This window comes from Gallinula chloropus, assembly GCF_964237585.1.
Source record: "Gallinula chloropus genome assembly, chromosome: 13".
NCBI classification, from domain to species: domain Eukaryota; kingdom Metazoa; phylum Chordata; class Aves; order Gruiformes; family Rallidae; genus Gallinula; species Gallinula chloropus.
Window position 1 is genome coordinate 12,527,657 of NC_140098.1, and position 15,539 is coordinate 12,543,195.

At 56.2% G+C, this 15,539-nt stretch overlaps 2 protein-coding genes across 2 annotated transcripts in view; both read left to right on the forward strand.

The window, feature by feature from the left end:
* The window catches only part of LOC311196741 (protein NDRG4-like), a gene marked incomplete at both ends in the record, with an annotated part of 721,213 nt that overhangs the window by 67,096 nt on the left and 638,578 nt on the right, over positions 1-15,539 (forward strand).
* Positions 1-15,539, forward strand: part of HYDIN (HYDIN axonemal central pair apparatus protein) — a gene marked incomplete at its 5' end in the record, with an annotated part of 78,253 nt that overhangs the window by 37,869 nt on the left and 24,845 nt on the right. Inside the window, 21 exons of the mRNA XM_084270367.1 lie at positions 119-252; positions 649-785; positions 1,590-1,717; positions 1,834-2,025; positions 2,420-2,569; positions 4,256-4,495; positions 4,761-4,929; positions 6,128-6,298; positions 6,836-7,003; positions 7,803-7,936; positions 8,934-9,029; positions 9,290-9,473; positions 9,913-10,060; positions 10,908-11,004; positions 11,718-12,299; positions 12,726-12,932; positions 13,340-13,530; positions 13,668-13,850; positions 14,100-14,219; positions 14,997-15,156; positions 15,262-15,434. Of these exons, the coding sequence (XP_084126493.1) occupies positions 119-252; positions 649-785; positions 1,590-1,717; positions 1,834-2,025; positions 2,420-2,569; positions 4,256-4,495; positions 4,761-4,929; positions 6,128-6,298; positions 6,836-7,003; positions 7,803-7,936; positions 8,934-9,029; positions 9,290-9,473; positions 9,913-10,060; positions 10,908-11,004; positions 11,718-12,299; positions 12,726-12,932; positions 13,340-13,530; positions 13,668-13,850; positions 14,100-14,219; positions 14,997-15,156; positions 15,262-15,434 (3,764 nt within the window). The remainder of the gene's footprint in view (positions 1-118; positions 253-648; positions 786-1,589; positions 1,718-1,833; positions 2,026-2,419; positions 2,570-4,255; positions 4,496-4,760; positions 4,930-6,127; positions 6,299-6,835; positions 7,004-7,802; positions 7,937-8,933; positions 9,030-9,289; positions 9,474-9,912; positions 10,061-10,907; positions 11,005-11,717; positions 12,300-12,725; positions 12,933-13,339; positions 13,531-13,667; positions 13,851-14,099; positions 14,220-14,996; positions 15,157-15,261; positions 15,435-15,539) is intronic.

The following is a 15,539-nucleotide window of genomic DNA, read 5'->3' on the forward strand; positions in this document are numbered from 1 at the left end:
GCAACCTGTGCCAGGGTCTCACCACCCTCAGAGTGAAGGACTTGTTCCTGCTTCTTACCAAGAGCAGGGTGGGATTAACTTCCCTTTGCTAACCAGCCACTGTCTTTGTTTTCCTCAGCTGGACGTTCGTCTGCAGATGGAGATGGAGAACATTCTGATAGAGCAGCACGCCCTGGAGCAGCAGCAAACTCTCTCCTCCGGTTCCCCGGAGGACGCTGCCTTTGACCAGCATGCTCGTCGGAGGCTTCTCAAGTTAGTAGGGCCCCTGTGCCCTGATGGTAGCGCACAGTGGTGCGCCCCTGCTCCTGGGAGCTCCTTGTTTCTGGGAATAGCTGGGGACTTGAGAAGGGGGTTGATCCTGACAGTTTGGACGTGCTACCAGTGAGCAGCCTGAGGACTTTTTTCCAGTGGCTTTTCACAGCAGAGGAGTTGTGCCCAGTGTCTGTTTTAAACTCATTTTATTCTAAGAACCTGTTAGTAGCTGATAAAACCTTGGACCTGGGTGCCCTGTGACATACCGAAGTCTTCTTAGCAGAAGATAAGACCTTGGGCTTCATGGGCTGGAGTTTCTCCAGCAGTGACTACAGAAGCACCCACTTTGTTTGCATCCTCCTCCACCTTAAGGACTCTCCTTGCTTCTCCTTCCAGAGTGGAGCTGCCCGAGTACGTCCTGGACTTCGGCCACGTCATTCTTGGTGACATCCACACACACGTCGTGAAGATCACCAACCCCGGGCAGCTCCCCGTGTCCTTCTGCGCTGACGGACGGGCTCTGTGTGGCACTGGTAACCCATGCTGGAGGGACTTCCTGTGGGCTTGAAGGACCTGTCTCTGACAGATATGCTGGGGCCACGGGGAAGGGTTTTGAGTGCTCTTTTGCATCGTTTTCTCTTCCTTCCCCCCCCTGCTCGGTGCTCTGCAGCCAGAACTCTCCTGGCCCGCAGTGTCCAGCCACCTGGGCTGTCCTGACGCTTCATTGCGGGGGCTCTGTGGGCTGATCACCATGGTGACCTCTCAGCATCTTCTGCTCTTGGCTACCAGGAGCATCTCCTGAGTGTCTTTGTGTGCTCCATGAGCTTGTGTTGGGAGCAGACAAGACCCTTGGTGGTTTGGAAGCGCTTTGTTTAGAGTTTGTAATGACACAGTGCTGCTTTAGCCTCTATTGAGACAACAGCCTGTGCGGTCAAAACAGGCTTTCAAAACAGGTCCTTGAGGACCATCAGATGGTGACTTGCTGCGTCTGAAGGGTGGTCAGGTGTCTCCTCTAAATTGTCTTCCAAGCAGCACCACAGCACAGGGGAATCTTCCCTGGAACTTCTTTGGAGAGGTCTGCGCGTCCTTCCTGGGAGCCTGGTGAAGGAATTGCTGGTGCTCCTCAGCTGATGGGTTTCTGTTTTACCCTGCGGGTCTTGAATTCAGGCTGTGAAATTCCTTTCTGTTTGAGCGGTGACAAGAGAGAAGGAGTGGCAGTCTTCTCTGGAGACACAAAGGGTCCTTCTGCCTGACAGTCCTGTGGACACCCATACGGTCTGAACGTACTTGTTCACGTTGCTGGCGTATCTCAGCTGCTTTATTTTCACCCATTCAAGGTTTTAGTGTGGAGCTGGGCCGCGTGAACAACCTGCCCTTCTGCGAGACAGAGACGTTTGAAGTGCGCTTTGACCCACAGAGTGCCAACCTGCCGGTGGGAGAAGTGAATGTTGTCCTGCCCATCAAGGTACTGTATCCTTCCTCACCTCCCTGTGCCAGCACGGCCTTTTGAGGCAGCTGTCAGGTTGGGGGCAGCAGCAGATGTTGCCTGGACCTTCAGCTGGATGCTCTGTCCCTCACTAGGCAGAAGAAGGCCCCACATTTCCCATCCGCCTCTGTGCCAGTGTGGCTGTGCCATCCCTCTGCATCTCCAGGGACAGACTGGAGTTTGCTGCTGTCCAATGTGGACAGTGTCAGGAGGAAACCATCCAGCTCCACAACCAACTCCAGGTCCCCTGTAAATGGTCCATCACTGTGAATGAGCCCGTTGTGAAGGTGAGGCAGGGACGATGCGTGACACGTAACTTCTCGGTTGGGTTTTCTGTGCCTCTCGTGCCTTTTCTGCCACTGTGGGTGCCTCACCGCATGGGGACAGCTCGTGGGAGGGAGATTGGAGGGTATGGAGCAAGGCTGGTTCACCTGGACTTGTTGAGCAGCTGATGCTTCGCTTCTCTGCCACCTTCACCCATTCGTCCTCCTCCAAGGGCGGTGCCTACCCGTCTGCCTGCCCTGCCCACAAGTTTTCCCTCCAGTTCTAGGCTGTAGTGGCCACATCTGGTCTGGATGTGGGTGCTCTTGGCGCCGTGACGGTGTTTCAGAGCACTGTGGGAACTTGAGGGTCTGTCCTCACAGACCAAAGAGACCTCACAAGGTTCCTTCCTGTGCCCAGGTGGACAAGTATTTGCCACTATACGTTAAACAAAAGCTGCTTCGGCAGAGGAAGAAGCAGCGCTGTGTCTTCGAGGTGCTGCCCTCGGCTGGGACCCTGACTCCTGGACAGCGCTACAACATGCGAGTCAGGTTTACACCCACGGAAGAGGTGAGATGGGTGGGCGTCACGCCCAGGTGCAAGGCCATGTGGCAATGGGAGGCCAGTGCGGGGAGGGGGAGATGAGGTCTGCCTCCATATGGAGCTTTCTGCAAGCCCCATACCCACCGTGCCTCAGTTTCCTCCCCCCCCTCCAGTCCCCTCCTTGGAGAGGTGCTTTGACATCCCTACAGGGGACCGTGCATGGAGAGCATCAGGGCATTGCGGTGTGGCTCCTTCTCAGTGTATGGGTGGGCAAAACCCACCCGTCTCCCCTCATTCCCTCTCCACGGGGGCCTGTTTGCAGGCATGGGGAGAACCCCAGTGCGCTCGTGGGGGATGAACCCTGCAAGGGCTGATCTCAGCTAATCCCACTGCTGGTGAAGCCATGAAAAGCCGGGATCAGAACTCCCCAGCCTTGGTGCTGATGAAGCAGACGCCATTTATCGCAGCGCTGGGCACACCAGGCATCGCTGCTCCGGATGTGTGCGCTGGTTAAAGCCACATCTCTCCTACTGATACAGATTAACACATACATATTCATTAGAGTTTCTAAGAAAAGGCAGGGGTATGCAAATTACCTCCAGGAAGTACTTTACATTAATCCCTCCCAGATAGACCATGCTCAGTGACACTCAGGGGGCCTTCTGGTGGGCGTCAGGGATGAAGGCTGGATGTCTTCCTCTCAGCCCATGCTCTTTGCAGTTTTCTCCATAGCCTCAAAACCCCATCCCTGCCCAAACAAGTTAGGAACCCTTTAGCTGAAAACAAGATCTACTCTAGCTCTTATATAGTCATTGGTCTCATTATTAATGACTCCCCCACCTTCACTTCTTTATCTTCAAGGCTGTTCCACTGTTGGGGTAAATTTTGTAGCTGCTCTCATGAACCAGCTCCCACAGCTACAGCCACATTCTACTGGAATCCCAAACAAATCTGTCCTCAAAAACATGCAAACTCTCCTTATATTTACATTTTATTAATTAATTGTCTGTTAAACTATACCTATATCCATCCCCTCAGCATTATTCCATGTCACTGAATCACCGGTACCAGCAAGCAGCCCCAGCCCAGGCCCCTTCCCGGGCTTAGCGGGGCTGTCACCTGTCATGGTTCGCCGCCCGTGGTCCCTGCGGTGCCGGCACATTCCAGGCAAACTGGGAATCCGCTTCAATGGTGGAGCGTTCCCAAAGGCGGTTTGAACGTGGCCACTTTGACTTGGAAACTGGTGGCTTATGGACACGAGAGCTCTGGCTTCCAGTCCAGTTGCTGGCCAAAGGCCGAGTGGAGATGACACCCCTGGTTGCGAGCGGTCGGGAGCTCCTCGCCCCTCTGATGGAGCGATACAGAGCGGATGTTTGCTTGCGGTGGCAGTGCCAGGACTGCCCGGGCAGTGTAACCCTGAAGGAGGAGGAGAAGCAGCCCCTGAGCCCACCCATAGGGACCTTTACAAGCGCTGCTGAAACCCCCATCAGTCCATTTAAATCCATGGGATACCCGGTTCCACCCAACGCCAGGAACCATCCCGGTTCCTTGGAGCCAGCGTGCCAGGGCCCCAAGCCCCTGCTGCACATCAATAGCCACTTCCCGTTCCCCCAGCGGTACTAGTGACATCCCAGACCTTGGGGCAAGGGATGACTCTGAGGCTCTGTCCCCTGGGACTTTGTGGAGAACCTTTCTGCACCTCTCTGTTTTCAGAAGTCCTACAGAAGCGAGCTGAAGATTAACATCTGCCAGAGCACCCAGCACCTCCAGCTGCAGGTGTCAGGGCGTGGGCTGGAGCCACGGCTGGAATTCAGCCCCCCAGTACTGGAGATGGGACCATTGCTGCCATTCAGTCCTGGAGTGGGGGAGATGGTGGTGGTGAAGAACCCATGTGACTTCCCCATCGAGTTTTACTCATTGGAGTTTGACCAGCAGTACCTTATGGAGGAGCAGGTGAGAGGGAAGCTCTGGTCCCCATGGGCACGTTCACATAGTTTGGCAGTGCTCCAGCATTCCCAGGTTTGTGCAGGGGAGATGGAAGCAGTGTCCAGGACAAAGCCTGGTGGCATTTTGGATTTAGCCAGCTCTGCTGGAGGGCTGCGGAGGGGCTTGGTGTGGTGTTGGGAGGAAGGAATGAGGGAGAAGATAGGTTGGCTCTCGGTGTGATGGAGGTCAAGAAACACCTCCTGTGTATGGTTTCTTTTCCCGGCGCCCACAGGTCCTGCGGATGTTGAAAGACTACGATTGCCGCAACACCTTATTGCTGCCACCGCGTGCCCCCGGTGAGAAGCTGCCTCCAGAGGTGCTGGAGTACTATGAGGACCAGAGACGGCTGCAGGATGAGCCTGAAAAATCCAAGAGTGAGGAACAAGCAAGCCAGGACAACGGTGAGGGTTTGGGTTGGCCCAAGTGTGGATGCAGCAGGGAGTCCTGCCCACCTACCCTCAGCTCTCCATCCCCACTGCCTTCTCCATGGAAAGCCCATGGTTGTAGCAACTGCTTGTTCTCCAGTTTGGTGGAGGAACTGCAAGGCTGAAAGTCTGTGGCTTGTAACACACATCCTCCACCAGTCCCAAGTGCAGCCAAAGTGAGCTCCTGCCAGGGGAAGCAGTGGCTGGAGAGCTGCTGGCAGAGAAGGCCCTGGGGGTGCTGGGTGAGTGCCGACTGCACGTGAGCCGGCAGCGTGCCAGAGTGGCCGAGAAGGCCAGCAGCATCCTGGCTTGTGTCAGACCCAGTGTGGCCAGCAGGTCCAGGGCAGGGATTGTTCCCCTGTGCTCAGCGTTGGTGAGGCCGCACCTCGAGTGCTGGGTTCAGCTTTGGGCCCCTCACTCCAAGAAGGACATGGAGGTCCTGGAGTGAGTGCAGAGAAGGGCAATGGGGCTGGGGAAGGGGCTGGAGAGCAAACCTTCTGAGGAGCGTCTGAGGGAGGCGGGGGTGTTCAGCCTGGAGAAGAGGAGGCTGAGGGGAGACCTTATCACCACCTACACTGACCTGACAGGAGGGTGCAGAGAGGTGGGGGTTGTTCTCTTGACACAAGTGATGGGTGACGGGATAAGGGGGAATTGGCTTGAGCTGCGCCAGGGCAGGGTCAGATCAGACATTAGGGAAAGATCCTTCCCCAAAGGGCTGTCGGGCACTGGCACAGGCTGCCCAAGGAGGGGGGAGTCACTGCCCCTGGGTGTGTTTAACAGATGGGTAGATGAGGTGCTCAGGGGTACAGGTTAGTAGAGGATGGGTACGGTAGGACTGGATGATCTCAAAGGTCTTTTCCAACCTTGTGATTCTGTCCCCTTGTGTCCCTCTACCATAGCGGGTAGGACAGGGGTGGGTTCTTCAGCCAGTAGAACCAGGGGCAGGGCCAAGGGAGAGTCCAGGGAGGTTTTCTTTCCCCACCTCTTCTCCCAGGAGCTGCTGGGATCAGGATGATGCTGTTTAGCACACTTGCTGTCATAGAATCATGTTGGCAGTTTGTGTTGAAGACCTCGGTTTTGGCAGAGTGTCCTCTGTCAGGATGCCGAGGGGTGGGGAGGATGATCAGGATCCCAAGTATGGAGGCAGCTGACTTTGGTACCTGGTTCTGCCCAGCAGAGCATCAGCACGGCACCCCTGCCAGCAAGGACCCCATGGGAGAGCTGGATGACAGCCCTGTCTCTAGGGCCATTGCCCGTCACCTTGGCATTGATACCTCCCCAGAAGGGCGCGCGGCCCAAAACCGCAGAGGGATCGTCATCATCGTCCACGGGGCACCCCTGACAGGTATGTGAGCTGCTGGCCGCAAGGATGGGGGAAGCGGGAGAGACACATCCCAGCAGAGCTTGGTTGACCAGTTGAAGTGAAGCAAGGTGGGTCAGAGCTCTGCTGGCACATGGAACGGTCCCAGGTCTTTGCCTGGCTGGCACAAGTGGTGCGGCTCATCTTGTGTGGACACACGTTGGGAGCGTGTTACCTCGTGTCCATGCTGCCTTGTGGGAGCAGACCCTAGCCCATATTCAACCCCAAACCGTGCCCAGATGTTGCCTGAGACAACACTGACCAACGCAGGCTGGGAAACGATCTGAGTGGGGGCACGGGGCTCAAATTAATGTGCTTGGCCCAGGGTTGGGGCCACCCCAAGAGACTGGAGAACAACCCTTCTAACCAAGCTGCCTCACTCGTGGTTTCCCCAAAAGGGACACTTGCTTTCAGACTGCCCATGAGGCTTTGAGATCCTGCCTGGGGGCTTTCCAGACCCTGTCCCTGAAAAACTTCACAGGGCAGCTTGGTGACGCTCACTTCCTCTTGCTCTCTCTCAAGGAAAGACATCGGCGGCAGTCGCCTTGTCCAAATATTACGGTGCCGCCTGCTTGTCCATCGATGCAGTGGTGAGAGAAGCCATCTCAGAGAGGAGCAGCTGGGCAGCGCTCCGGGCCCGGGAGCTGTGCATCAGGGCTGCCAGCGAGCAGAGGGAGATGGAGGAGGCCGGTAAGGAGAAACGCTGAACCCAGAGCAGCTTCAGAAACCGGCCGTGATGACCATCCACCTCTTCCTCTGGAGAGGTTTGGTGGCTCTGAGGTCTCTTAGGGGCCGCGGGTGCCACATGTAGAAATGCAAAACTATTTCCTAAAGCATCTCTGGCTATTTAAAAGTATAAAAATGGCCGTTTTAAGGGCTGGGGCAGGGGCGTTCTACTGCCCCCAGGCATCTCAGCACACGTCCCTCGGTGGAGCACACCTGTCTCTTTCTCAGAGGGCTTTTTAGATCTCCTCAAACCGAATCCAGCTTGCCTCTCACGGCCATCAGGCAGAACCACTGCTCTAACGAGGAAAAAGCCCTCTGAAGCAGCTCATTAAGCTCTGGCCAACTTGACTTCTGAGCGTGGCTTCACAAATATGAGAGGAAGGGAAGAACAACCCCCCAGGGGAGTTTCAGATGAGAGGGATGCTGCAGACGAGCTCTTCTCTCCAGAGCTTTTCCTACGCATGATGTCAGGTCACATGGCTTGTGCCTGTTGTGTCGTTCTCCACGTGAGGTTGGAGAGGTTTAGGGAACTTTATTGGGCAGTTGGTGCCCCAAAAGTCTGAGGAAATTCTGCATCTGGTCAGGAGCTGGGGGAGGGAAGAGGGGTCTGGAGTTATCCCACACCGAGGGCTTAGCTCAAGCAGGGATGGGCGCCTGCAGCCAGGGCGTGAGACAGCAGGATGGGTGCAAGTTATGGAAATGGTGGTCCTGGAGGTGAAATCCTTGGCTTGATCCATAAGGAAGCTGTCTGTCCCCTCCGCAGGGCCACACATGGATGTGTCCCCCAGCCAGCAGTTCAGCCCCGATCCCAAACGCAGCCTGAATATGAGCCAGTCCAGCTTCAGGGACAAAGCCAGCCTGCCCTCCATCAGCTCCCAGAGCCGTCAGAACATCACGGTAGGCAAGAGGAGGTCGGACAGCCGCACATCCCACGGCCAGAAACCACGTGGAAGGGATCCTTCAGGCTGCCAGGTAAAGCACGATCAGAGTGGTTAATGCCTCAGCCCTTTCCGTTCCCTCTGAGGAGAGGAGAGAAGAGCGGAGGCTCCGTGTCATCCTGAGGCTGGTGTGAGGGTGCAGAGTGCAGAGAGCCAGTGGGCATGGCCCGGGATGGGAACGAAACCCCTGGAGCGCAGTGCTGGCTGATGTGGCTGTGGGGTGCTGTGCAGGGGAGCTTGCAGGCTTGGGGGGCTGCTTGCCAAGGAATGGGCCCTCCCTAGGTGGTTGTCCCTTGGAGCTGCTGGCCAGCAATTTTCTTTCCCCAGTACAAGGAAGATGTGGGACTGTTGGAGAGGGTTCAGAGGAGGCCATGAAGGTGATCAGAGGGTTAGAGCACCTCCCCTAAGGAGAGAGGCTGAGGGAGCTGGGCTTGTTCAGCCTGGAGAAGAGAAGGCTGCGGGGGGACCTCATTGCAGCCTTCCTGCCCCTGAAGGGAGCAGAGAAACAGGAGGGGAATCAACTTTTTAAAAGGGCAGCCACTGGCAGGACAAGGGGGATGGAGTGAAGCTGGAGGAGGGAAGGGTTAGATGAGATATTGGGGGAAGTTCTTTCCAGAGAGAGTGGTGAGGGGCTGGAAGGGGCTGCCCAGAGAGGGGCTGGGTGCCCCATCCCTGGGGGTGTTCAAGGCCAGGTTGGATGGGGCCCTGGGCAACCTTGTGTAGCTCCAGGCCTGGAGGTTGGTGTCCCTGCCTGTGGCAGGGGGTTGGAGCTCTGTGATCCTTGGGATCCCTTCCAACCCAGACCATCCTATGATTCTAATCTGCTGGTGAGAAGCTCCAGCTCCAAGGAACGGTTCGGGTGTTTCCCAAGAGACTAATTTTTCTTGTTATGTTCAACATTGCAGGGCCTCTCCAGTTCTCTGCTCACGTCTCCCACTCCCTGCGTTCCTCCGCAGCGGTGGCTGAGCACCAGCACAGTGGGAGAGGTGGGCTTTCTGAGCTGCGTGCTGCCCGAGGACGTGCTGGTGGCCATCCTCTCTGAGAGGCTGCAGGTAGGTGGCAACTGATAGGTCCTGCTTTGCAGGGATGGGCAGCGAGGTACGATTCGGAAAGGAGGAGACCTGCATCTGCTCTTGGAGGGGTCCAGGGCTGCACGCAGGGATCCTCATGGATGCCATAAGTTGGCAGAGTGTGGGGGAAGACTGGAGCCAACGTGCTGGGGGTGGTGATGGCTGGTGTCCCTTGGTGCGTGGGTGACCTGGGTGCCCAACGCGTGCCACGGCTCACTTGGCCTTTTTGCCTTCATTCCCAGTTGAGCGACTGCTTCCAGGGAGTGGTGTTTGATGGGCTGGAGACACCCTTTGCACACAACACCGTGTCTGCTCTCCTCTGCCTCCTGAAAGCCATCCAAAATCGGCCTCATATCTACTTTGTGGACCTGTACCAGAACAGCGACTCTTGGAAAGCCAGGAAGGCAGCCGCAAAGGAGCAGGAAGGTGAGACTTTGCATCTCTATACCTTTCCCATCCTCTTCCTCAAGCCCTCAGCCTTACTCGTACGTACTGGGGTCACCAGCAGTGCTGATGCAAAATGTTTTTGTTAGTCCTCCTGCCTCCATAAAGCCAGGACTGGGCTCCTGGTTCCTTCAAATAAGAACTGGGGCTGCAAGGCCGGCATCGGTCTGAAAGCTTGGGCACAAATGCAGCTGCTGTGGTTCAGTATCTGGCTAGTGACCGGTGGTCCGTGATGCTGGCACACGTGAGCCAGGCATGGCACGGGAGCTTGCTGAGAATTTGGGGGGATTTTTTGGAGCAAGAAAAAGGGCTTCCCAGCATGTCCTGATGGGCTGGGTTGAGGCAGAGCTGTGAATCCTCGCTGCCCATCCTGGCCAGCAGTTCTGCTTGCAGTCACTAATGGTTTCTCCTCTGCTCTAAGCTGAAGAGCGGGACTTGGAAGAAGCTGCCAAGAAGGAGGAAGAATGGCACAGGGAGATGGATGAAGAAAAGTATGAGGCCCTTACTGAGGAGGAGAAAGCGCAGTTTGATAACTATACACAACAAGTCAAGCGCGAGAAGAAGAAGAGGTCTGTATGCCCTCCACAGGTCACTCCCAGTGTCACTCCCTGCTGCAGAGATCTTGGTTGAGCTCAGAGGGGTTGCACAGCAAATGCCCAGCGTGCCTGTTGCCCTTGCTACACTGATGTCCTGGGGTGACGCTGACCGTAAAACTGGGTGTCTCCTAGGCACCCCGTCAGTGGGTGAGCCGGGGAGCGGCTCTGATCCAGCTCATGGGATGTGTGTGCAGCTGGGAGAGGGACCTGCTGAAAGCAGGCATGTGGCTCAGCCCCAGCTGAGGGTTTGTTTCCATGGGAGGTCACCAGGGATGCTTTGAATTGTGACTCCCAGGATGGACAGCACGAGTTTCCCATGGTTGTTGTGTGTTCTGGCAGGGAATCTGTTTGTTCAGAGCCTGTTTTGCAGAAGGGGGGTTACCACAGCCTTTCCTTCCTGATAATGAAGGAGCAGACTGTGCCTGGGAAGGGGGCCTGGGGGAGCCAAGAACTGGTGCAGGGATAAGTGGGTGTTGGTGATTTGTGAGCTGGTTTGCACTGGGAAGTTGGTGCAGGGAGACATGGTGGGTCGGTCTTCTTGGGCAGCGTGCTGGAGGCGTCCGGGTGGACCTCACCAGAGAAGCTGCACGACTGATATCTTCTGAGAGCAAGGCTTAGATTCAGCTGGCCCCAAAGGTCCCCTCCCAGCTCGCCTCACTTTGGATGCTCCCAGCCTCCCCAGGTTGAGAGAAATCCATGGAGATGATCTAAGGGTTCTACTTGGCCTCAGGGTTAATGAGCAAAGTGCAGGACCACGTGGGATTGCAGCGAGCCTGGGTTGCTGGTGGTGACTCCTGGGGATGTTCTCTGTTTCTTGAAGGAAAATGGAGCAGCTGGCTCGAGAGCTGGAATGCTTGAGGGAGGAAGAGCTGAAGAAGAAAACACGTGGGAAGAAAGGCCAGCCTGGAGTCAGGCAGGTGGGTGGTTGTGTTTATACAGAGGGATGATAAAACCCTGAGGACCTGCCCATGGAGCTGCACTGTTCCCTGAGAAGCCAGGAGCTGCACGTGGGGGCGAGAACCTGGCTGCGGGCAACATGTGGGGCCGCGCTGGGAGACAGCAGCCTGTGTTTGAGCAGGCTGCTGCTTCACCGGGGAGGGTTTCCCATGGGCTTGTTGGGTAGAGCTGCTCTGCTGGACGGCAGCTTCATGTAACTCCATACGGTCACTGGGCAGTGCTGGGAAGTTGTAATCCAGCGTTTCTCCCCCTCTGCACGTGACTTACAGCCCTGAGCTGTGATCCGTCAGGGGTGCGGCATCTGGCAGGAGGTACTGCTGGGCCTTAGGTGTTCATTAGCAACCAGGTTTCCCAAAGAGTCGTCCAGCCCTGGGGATTCCCAGCATGCTGGAAACAAGCCCGGAGGACAGCACAGGAGTACGGAGGTGCCTGCAGTTCCCTGTTTGGGTTGGGAAGCTGTTCCCATTCTTGGCTTGTTTGCTGGGCTCCTCAAACACTGGAGAATTTGGTTTCAGTTGAGCTAAAGTGGGAACCAGTGCCATTGGGAAGTGGGATTTGTGAAGCACCCAGCACGGGGCTCGGATGAGGCTGTTTTAAAGGCGATCACATTCCTCCAGCCTTTGAGTCAGCCCTTTGAACCGCTCACTACTTTGTTTCTGCTCCTCCTGCCCAGAACACAAAAAGGTCCACTAGCAACGTGTCAGATGGCAACGAGGGGTCCATCATGAAGGGATCTATAAAGGAGCAGCCAGACCCTGTTGCAAGTGACAAGAGAGGGAAGAAACAGCAGAGCAAGAGTTCCTTGAGGGACGAAGGCCAAGCAGTGGTTGTGCAGTCCTCGGCCACGGAACTGGGGCAGTCTGAAAGTGAGACCTTGAGTGACAGTGAGAAGAACTTGGCCCTGAGGTTTAAGATCTATGAGGCGCTGCGGAAAGATGTTGCACGCACTTTGGCATTCTGGGACAGGGTTCAGGGTACCCTGCAGTCCCCTCCAAGCCAAGAGGAGGCAGAGCAGTCCAGAGACCAGCACCACCGTTTATCCAGCTCCAAGGTCCAGAAGAAGAGAGAGAAGGAGCGGCTGGGAACTCTGAAGTCTCTCGAGAATGCCAAATTATCTGAGCCGGAAGAGGAAAGCGCAGAAGGATCTGCCAGAAGCCAGGGTGTTGGGGTGCCCTGCTTGGACATCCAGGTGCTGAGCCCAGAAGATGGCGCTAAGAAGATCCTGGAGAGTGGCAAGCTGCCAGTGGCAGAGCAGGTAAAGCCCTATGAGGCTCCAATGCTGAGCCTGCCATGGTCCTGGCCACGGTGCGTTGTGTCCCATCCGGTGACAACAGCACAGAACCTTGTCCAGGCCACTGATGCTGCTCCACAGTGGTCACGTGGCTGGGGAAGGTCCTCAGCATCCCTCAGATGGGTGGAAAGAGTGTGTTGAGGCATCCTGTCAGTTCAGAGAGGTTCCTAGCTTGGGAATCACTAGAAACGGTCCCAGGGTAGGACAGTTCATGGCCATTGTTCCCTTCATCTGAGTCACTTGGAGGAGAGGTTTCTCTCTAGGTCCCAGCACTGCTCTGGAGCCCACCTCGCTGGGCATAAACCCCCATCACTGTTGGCAGCGCTGTAGGGAAGGAGCGTGAGGATGAAGGTGACAGGACTACAAACAGGGTTTTCTCTTACACTTTAGATCCTGGATGAACTGGGGGTGGGTCCCTCAGGGCCTCCCATTCCTCCCACCGTATTTTATTCTGTCATCCATTACCCGGGAAAGCGACTGGTCCCTGCAGCAGACAACGACCTCGAGCACTTCACCTTTGTTGTGCCAGAAGACACCACTGTGGAAGAAAGAAAGACCGAATCTCCCGTGGATGTCCTCGCCTTGCCCACAGTGAAGGTGCTGGGGAGGGGACCGAGCTGGGTGGCACGTGGTGGGGCAGGCGGGATGGAGAAGGGTCACTGTGGAAGGGCGGTGAAGACAGGTTGGGGCACTGCGTCTGTCCCTTCTGTCTGTCCAAGAGAGACAGCTCTGCTGGAGAAATAGGATGGGGAGAACTAGGCAAGAGGGGAAAGAAACCACCTAAAGCCCTCAACTTCATTTGAGGAGAGGGTCCTGGGTGAGGAGAGCAGAACAAAGCCCAGGAAGGGAGACCCAAGTGCCCAGCACACATGAATCTAGTAGATGCTGGTCGCTCCTGGTTGTTAACAAGCCACAGGCTTGTCTCTCCAGGGTGGAGATGTCTCGGGGGCTCACATCTCTCTCTCTCTCTCTCACCCTGTTTTCTCTCTCCCCTTGGTGAGAAGACACCAGAGGAGCAGCTCACCCCCACCAGAGCCAAGTCAAAAAAGGAGAAAGGCTCAGGCAGCCGGGAGAAGCGGAGCCTTGGGCGCAGCAGGAAACATCTTCAGGGATCGGCCACGACAACGCCTGCACATACCCCTGAGGTGTGCCAGAGCAGCGTGGACATCGTCCCGACCCCAGACAGACCAGCCAGGTGAGCTGTGAGGGACGAGGTGATCCCTCTGCTTCATTGCCATCTTGCCAAGTTGCCGGTCCCTCCACGGGATGGCAGGTCTACGACCACCCCCCTCCTTGTCATTAGCAAGCTCTAATTGCCTCTCTAATTGCCAGGCTGAGCAGCTGCAGGTGGATAGTGCCTGCCCATGGCGAGGTGAAACTGAAGATCCTCTTCACCTCCACGGAGCTGGGCCAGTTTGATCGGACGCTGCATTTTGAGGTGCTGGGGACCAACCATCTGTTCCAGCTGCACTGCAGGGGCACCTGCCTGTATCCCACCATCAGCCAGGACCCACGGTAAGGCTGGCCCCTGGGAGCCTCCCACACTCCCTCCCCCTAAACGTGGAGTCGTGGCTGTCCCTTGTACTCCTGGGACCTTCTGGCTTGAGCAGAACATGGTGGCTGAACAGCCCAGTGTCAATTCCCATGCTTGGCACTGGGAACCAGTACTGGTACCTCAGCCACTAGTAAGGGTTATGGCTTCCTGACCAGGTTTTCTGCTCAGAGCATCTCTCAGCTCCTCATTGCACATTTTTCTCTCCCCAGGGTGGTGTTTCCTCATTGGAGGAATAGTAAGGCAGATGACGAAATCATCTTCAAGCAGTATGTCATGGATACGGGTATATTCCACTTTGGACCGCTGTTGTGTGGAAAGTCAAGAGACTGGTACGTGCTCCTCACCCCAAGATGGGATGGGATGGGATGGGATGGGATGGGATGGGATGGGATGGGATGGGATGGGATGGGATGGGATGGGATCTCCAGGGCCTTGTGTACCTCAGCCAGTGGCATGGTTCAGGATAGACCCAGGTGGAGATCTGGGAGATACGCAGGGCTTGAGGGCCCCACACTTGTGACCTTGAGCAGATAACAGGCATGTGAGTCTTGGAGAGATGGAGATGATCTTCCAACCCCCACATGCTGCATCCAGTTCGATAGTGACTTGCCCCCCTTCCACTCTCCACATCTCATCTTCAGCATGTTAAAAAAGTGCCAACTTTTATCTCAGTGGGTCAGCCGCATGGGTGGTTCTTCTGCCGGTGGCTTTGTGACCCACTGGTTAATCTGCTCTCAGGGAGGGTTTGATTTGACCTGCCCAGTGTGTGCGCTGGGGGGATCCCGTAGAGCAATAAAAATGGGAATGACGTTTTCCTGATCCTCACCCTGGATCAAGTCGGCCAAACAAAGCTGTTGGTGTCGCTGCTGGCATGTTTCTGGCTCTAACGTGGTGGCCACCCTTAGGTTGCCTCTGGGCTGGAGGCTGGAGGCATCGGGTACGGTGCAGACATCAAAGTAACGCAAGGATGGATGGAGGACATAGCGTGCCCCTGAAAGTGATCCTTAGCCCGCCTCTCAGCTTGGACATGGTGCTTTCCTCCATGTCTGGGGCAGGTGATGGTTCCGGCATCTCCTCTGCAGCCTCTTCCTCTTTTGTGCACCCAGGTACAAGACGTTGCACTGTCCAGGCAACTGCGAGAAGATAACCATCCTCAATGTCACCGCCCTGGAAGCAGAGGTGCATTTCTCCTTTGAGCACGACATCAATGGCAACACGTTCCTCTTGGAGCCCAGCAGCATGAAGCTGAAACCCAACGAGAAGCAGGTAGGAGACAGGCAGGCAGTGCGAGTGCTGGTGGAAGAGCCCCAGAGCCGTTCCTCCTGCTCACCCAACGCTCTCCTGTGGTTCTCTTTGTGGGGATGGGGTTAGGAGCTGAGCATTTGGGCGTACCCCACTTCATCTGGCCTCATGGAAGACAACCTCATCTGCTGCATCCAGGGGAACCCAGAGCCTGTGGTTTTCCACCTCTGCTGCCAGGGGGTGCAGGTGGAGCTGGGGGTCAGCCCCAAGCAGGTCAACTTCAGCAAGATTCTTCTGCACAGGTCAGTCATGGCTCTTTTTCCCAGCAGCTCCCAGTCACCAGCTCAGCATTCCTTGCTGTGATTGGTATCCTGTAACACCACAAGTGCTGTAGCCCCCCAGCAACA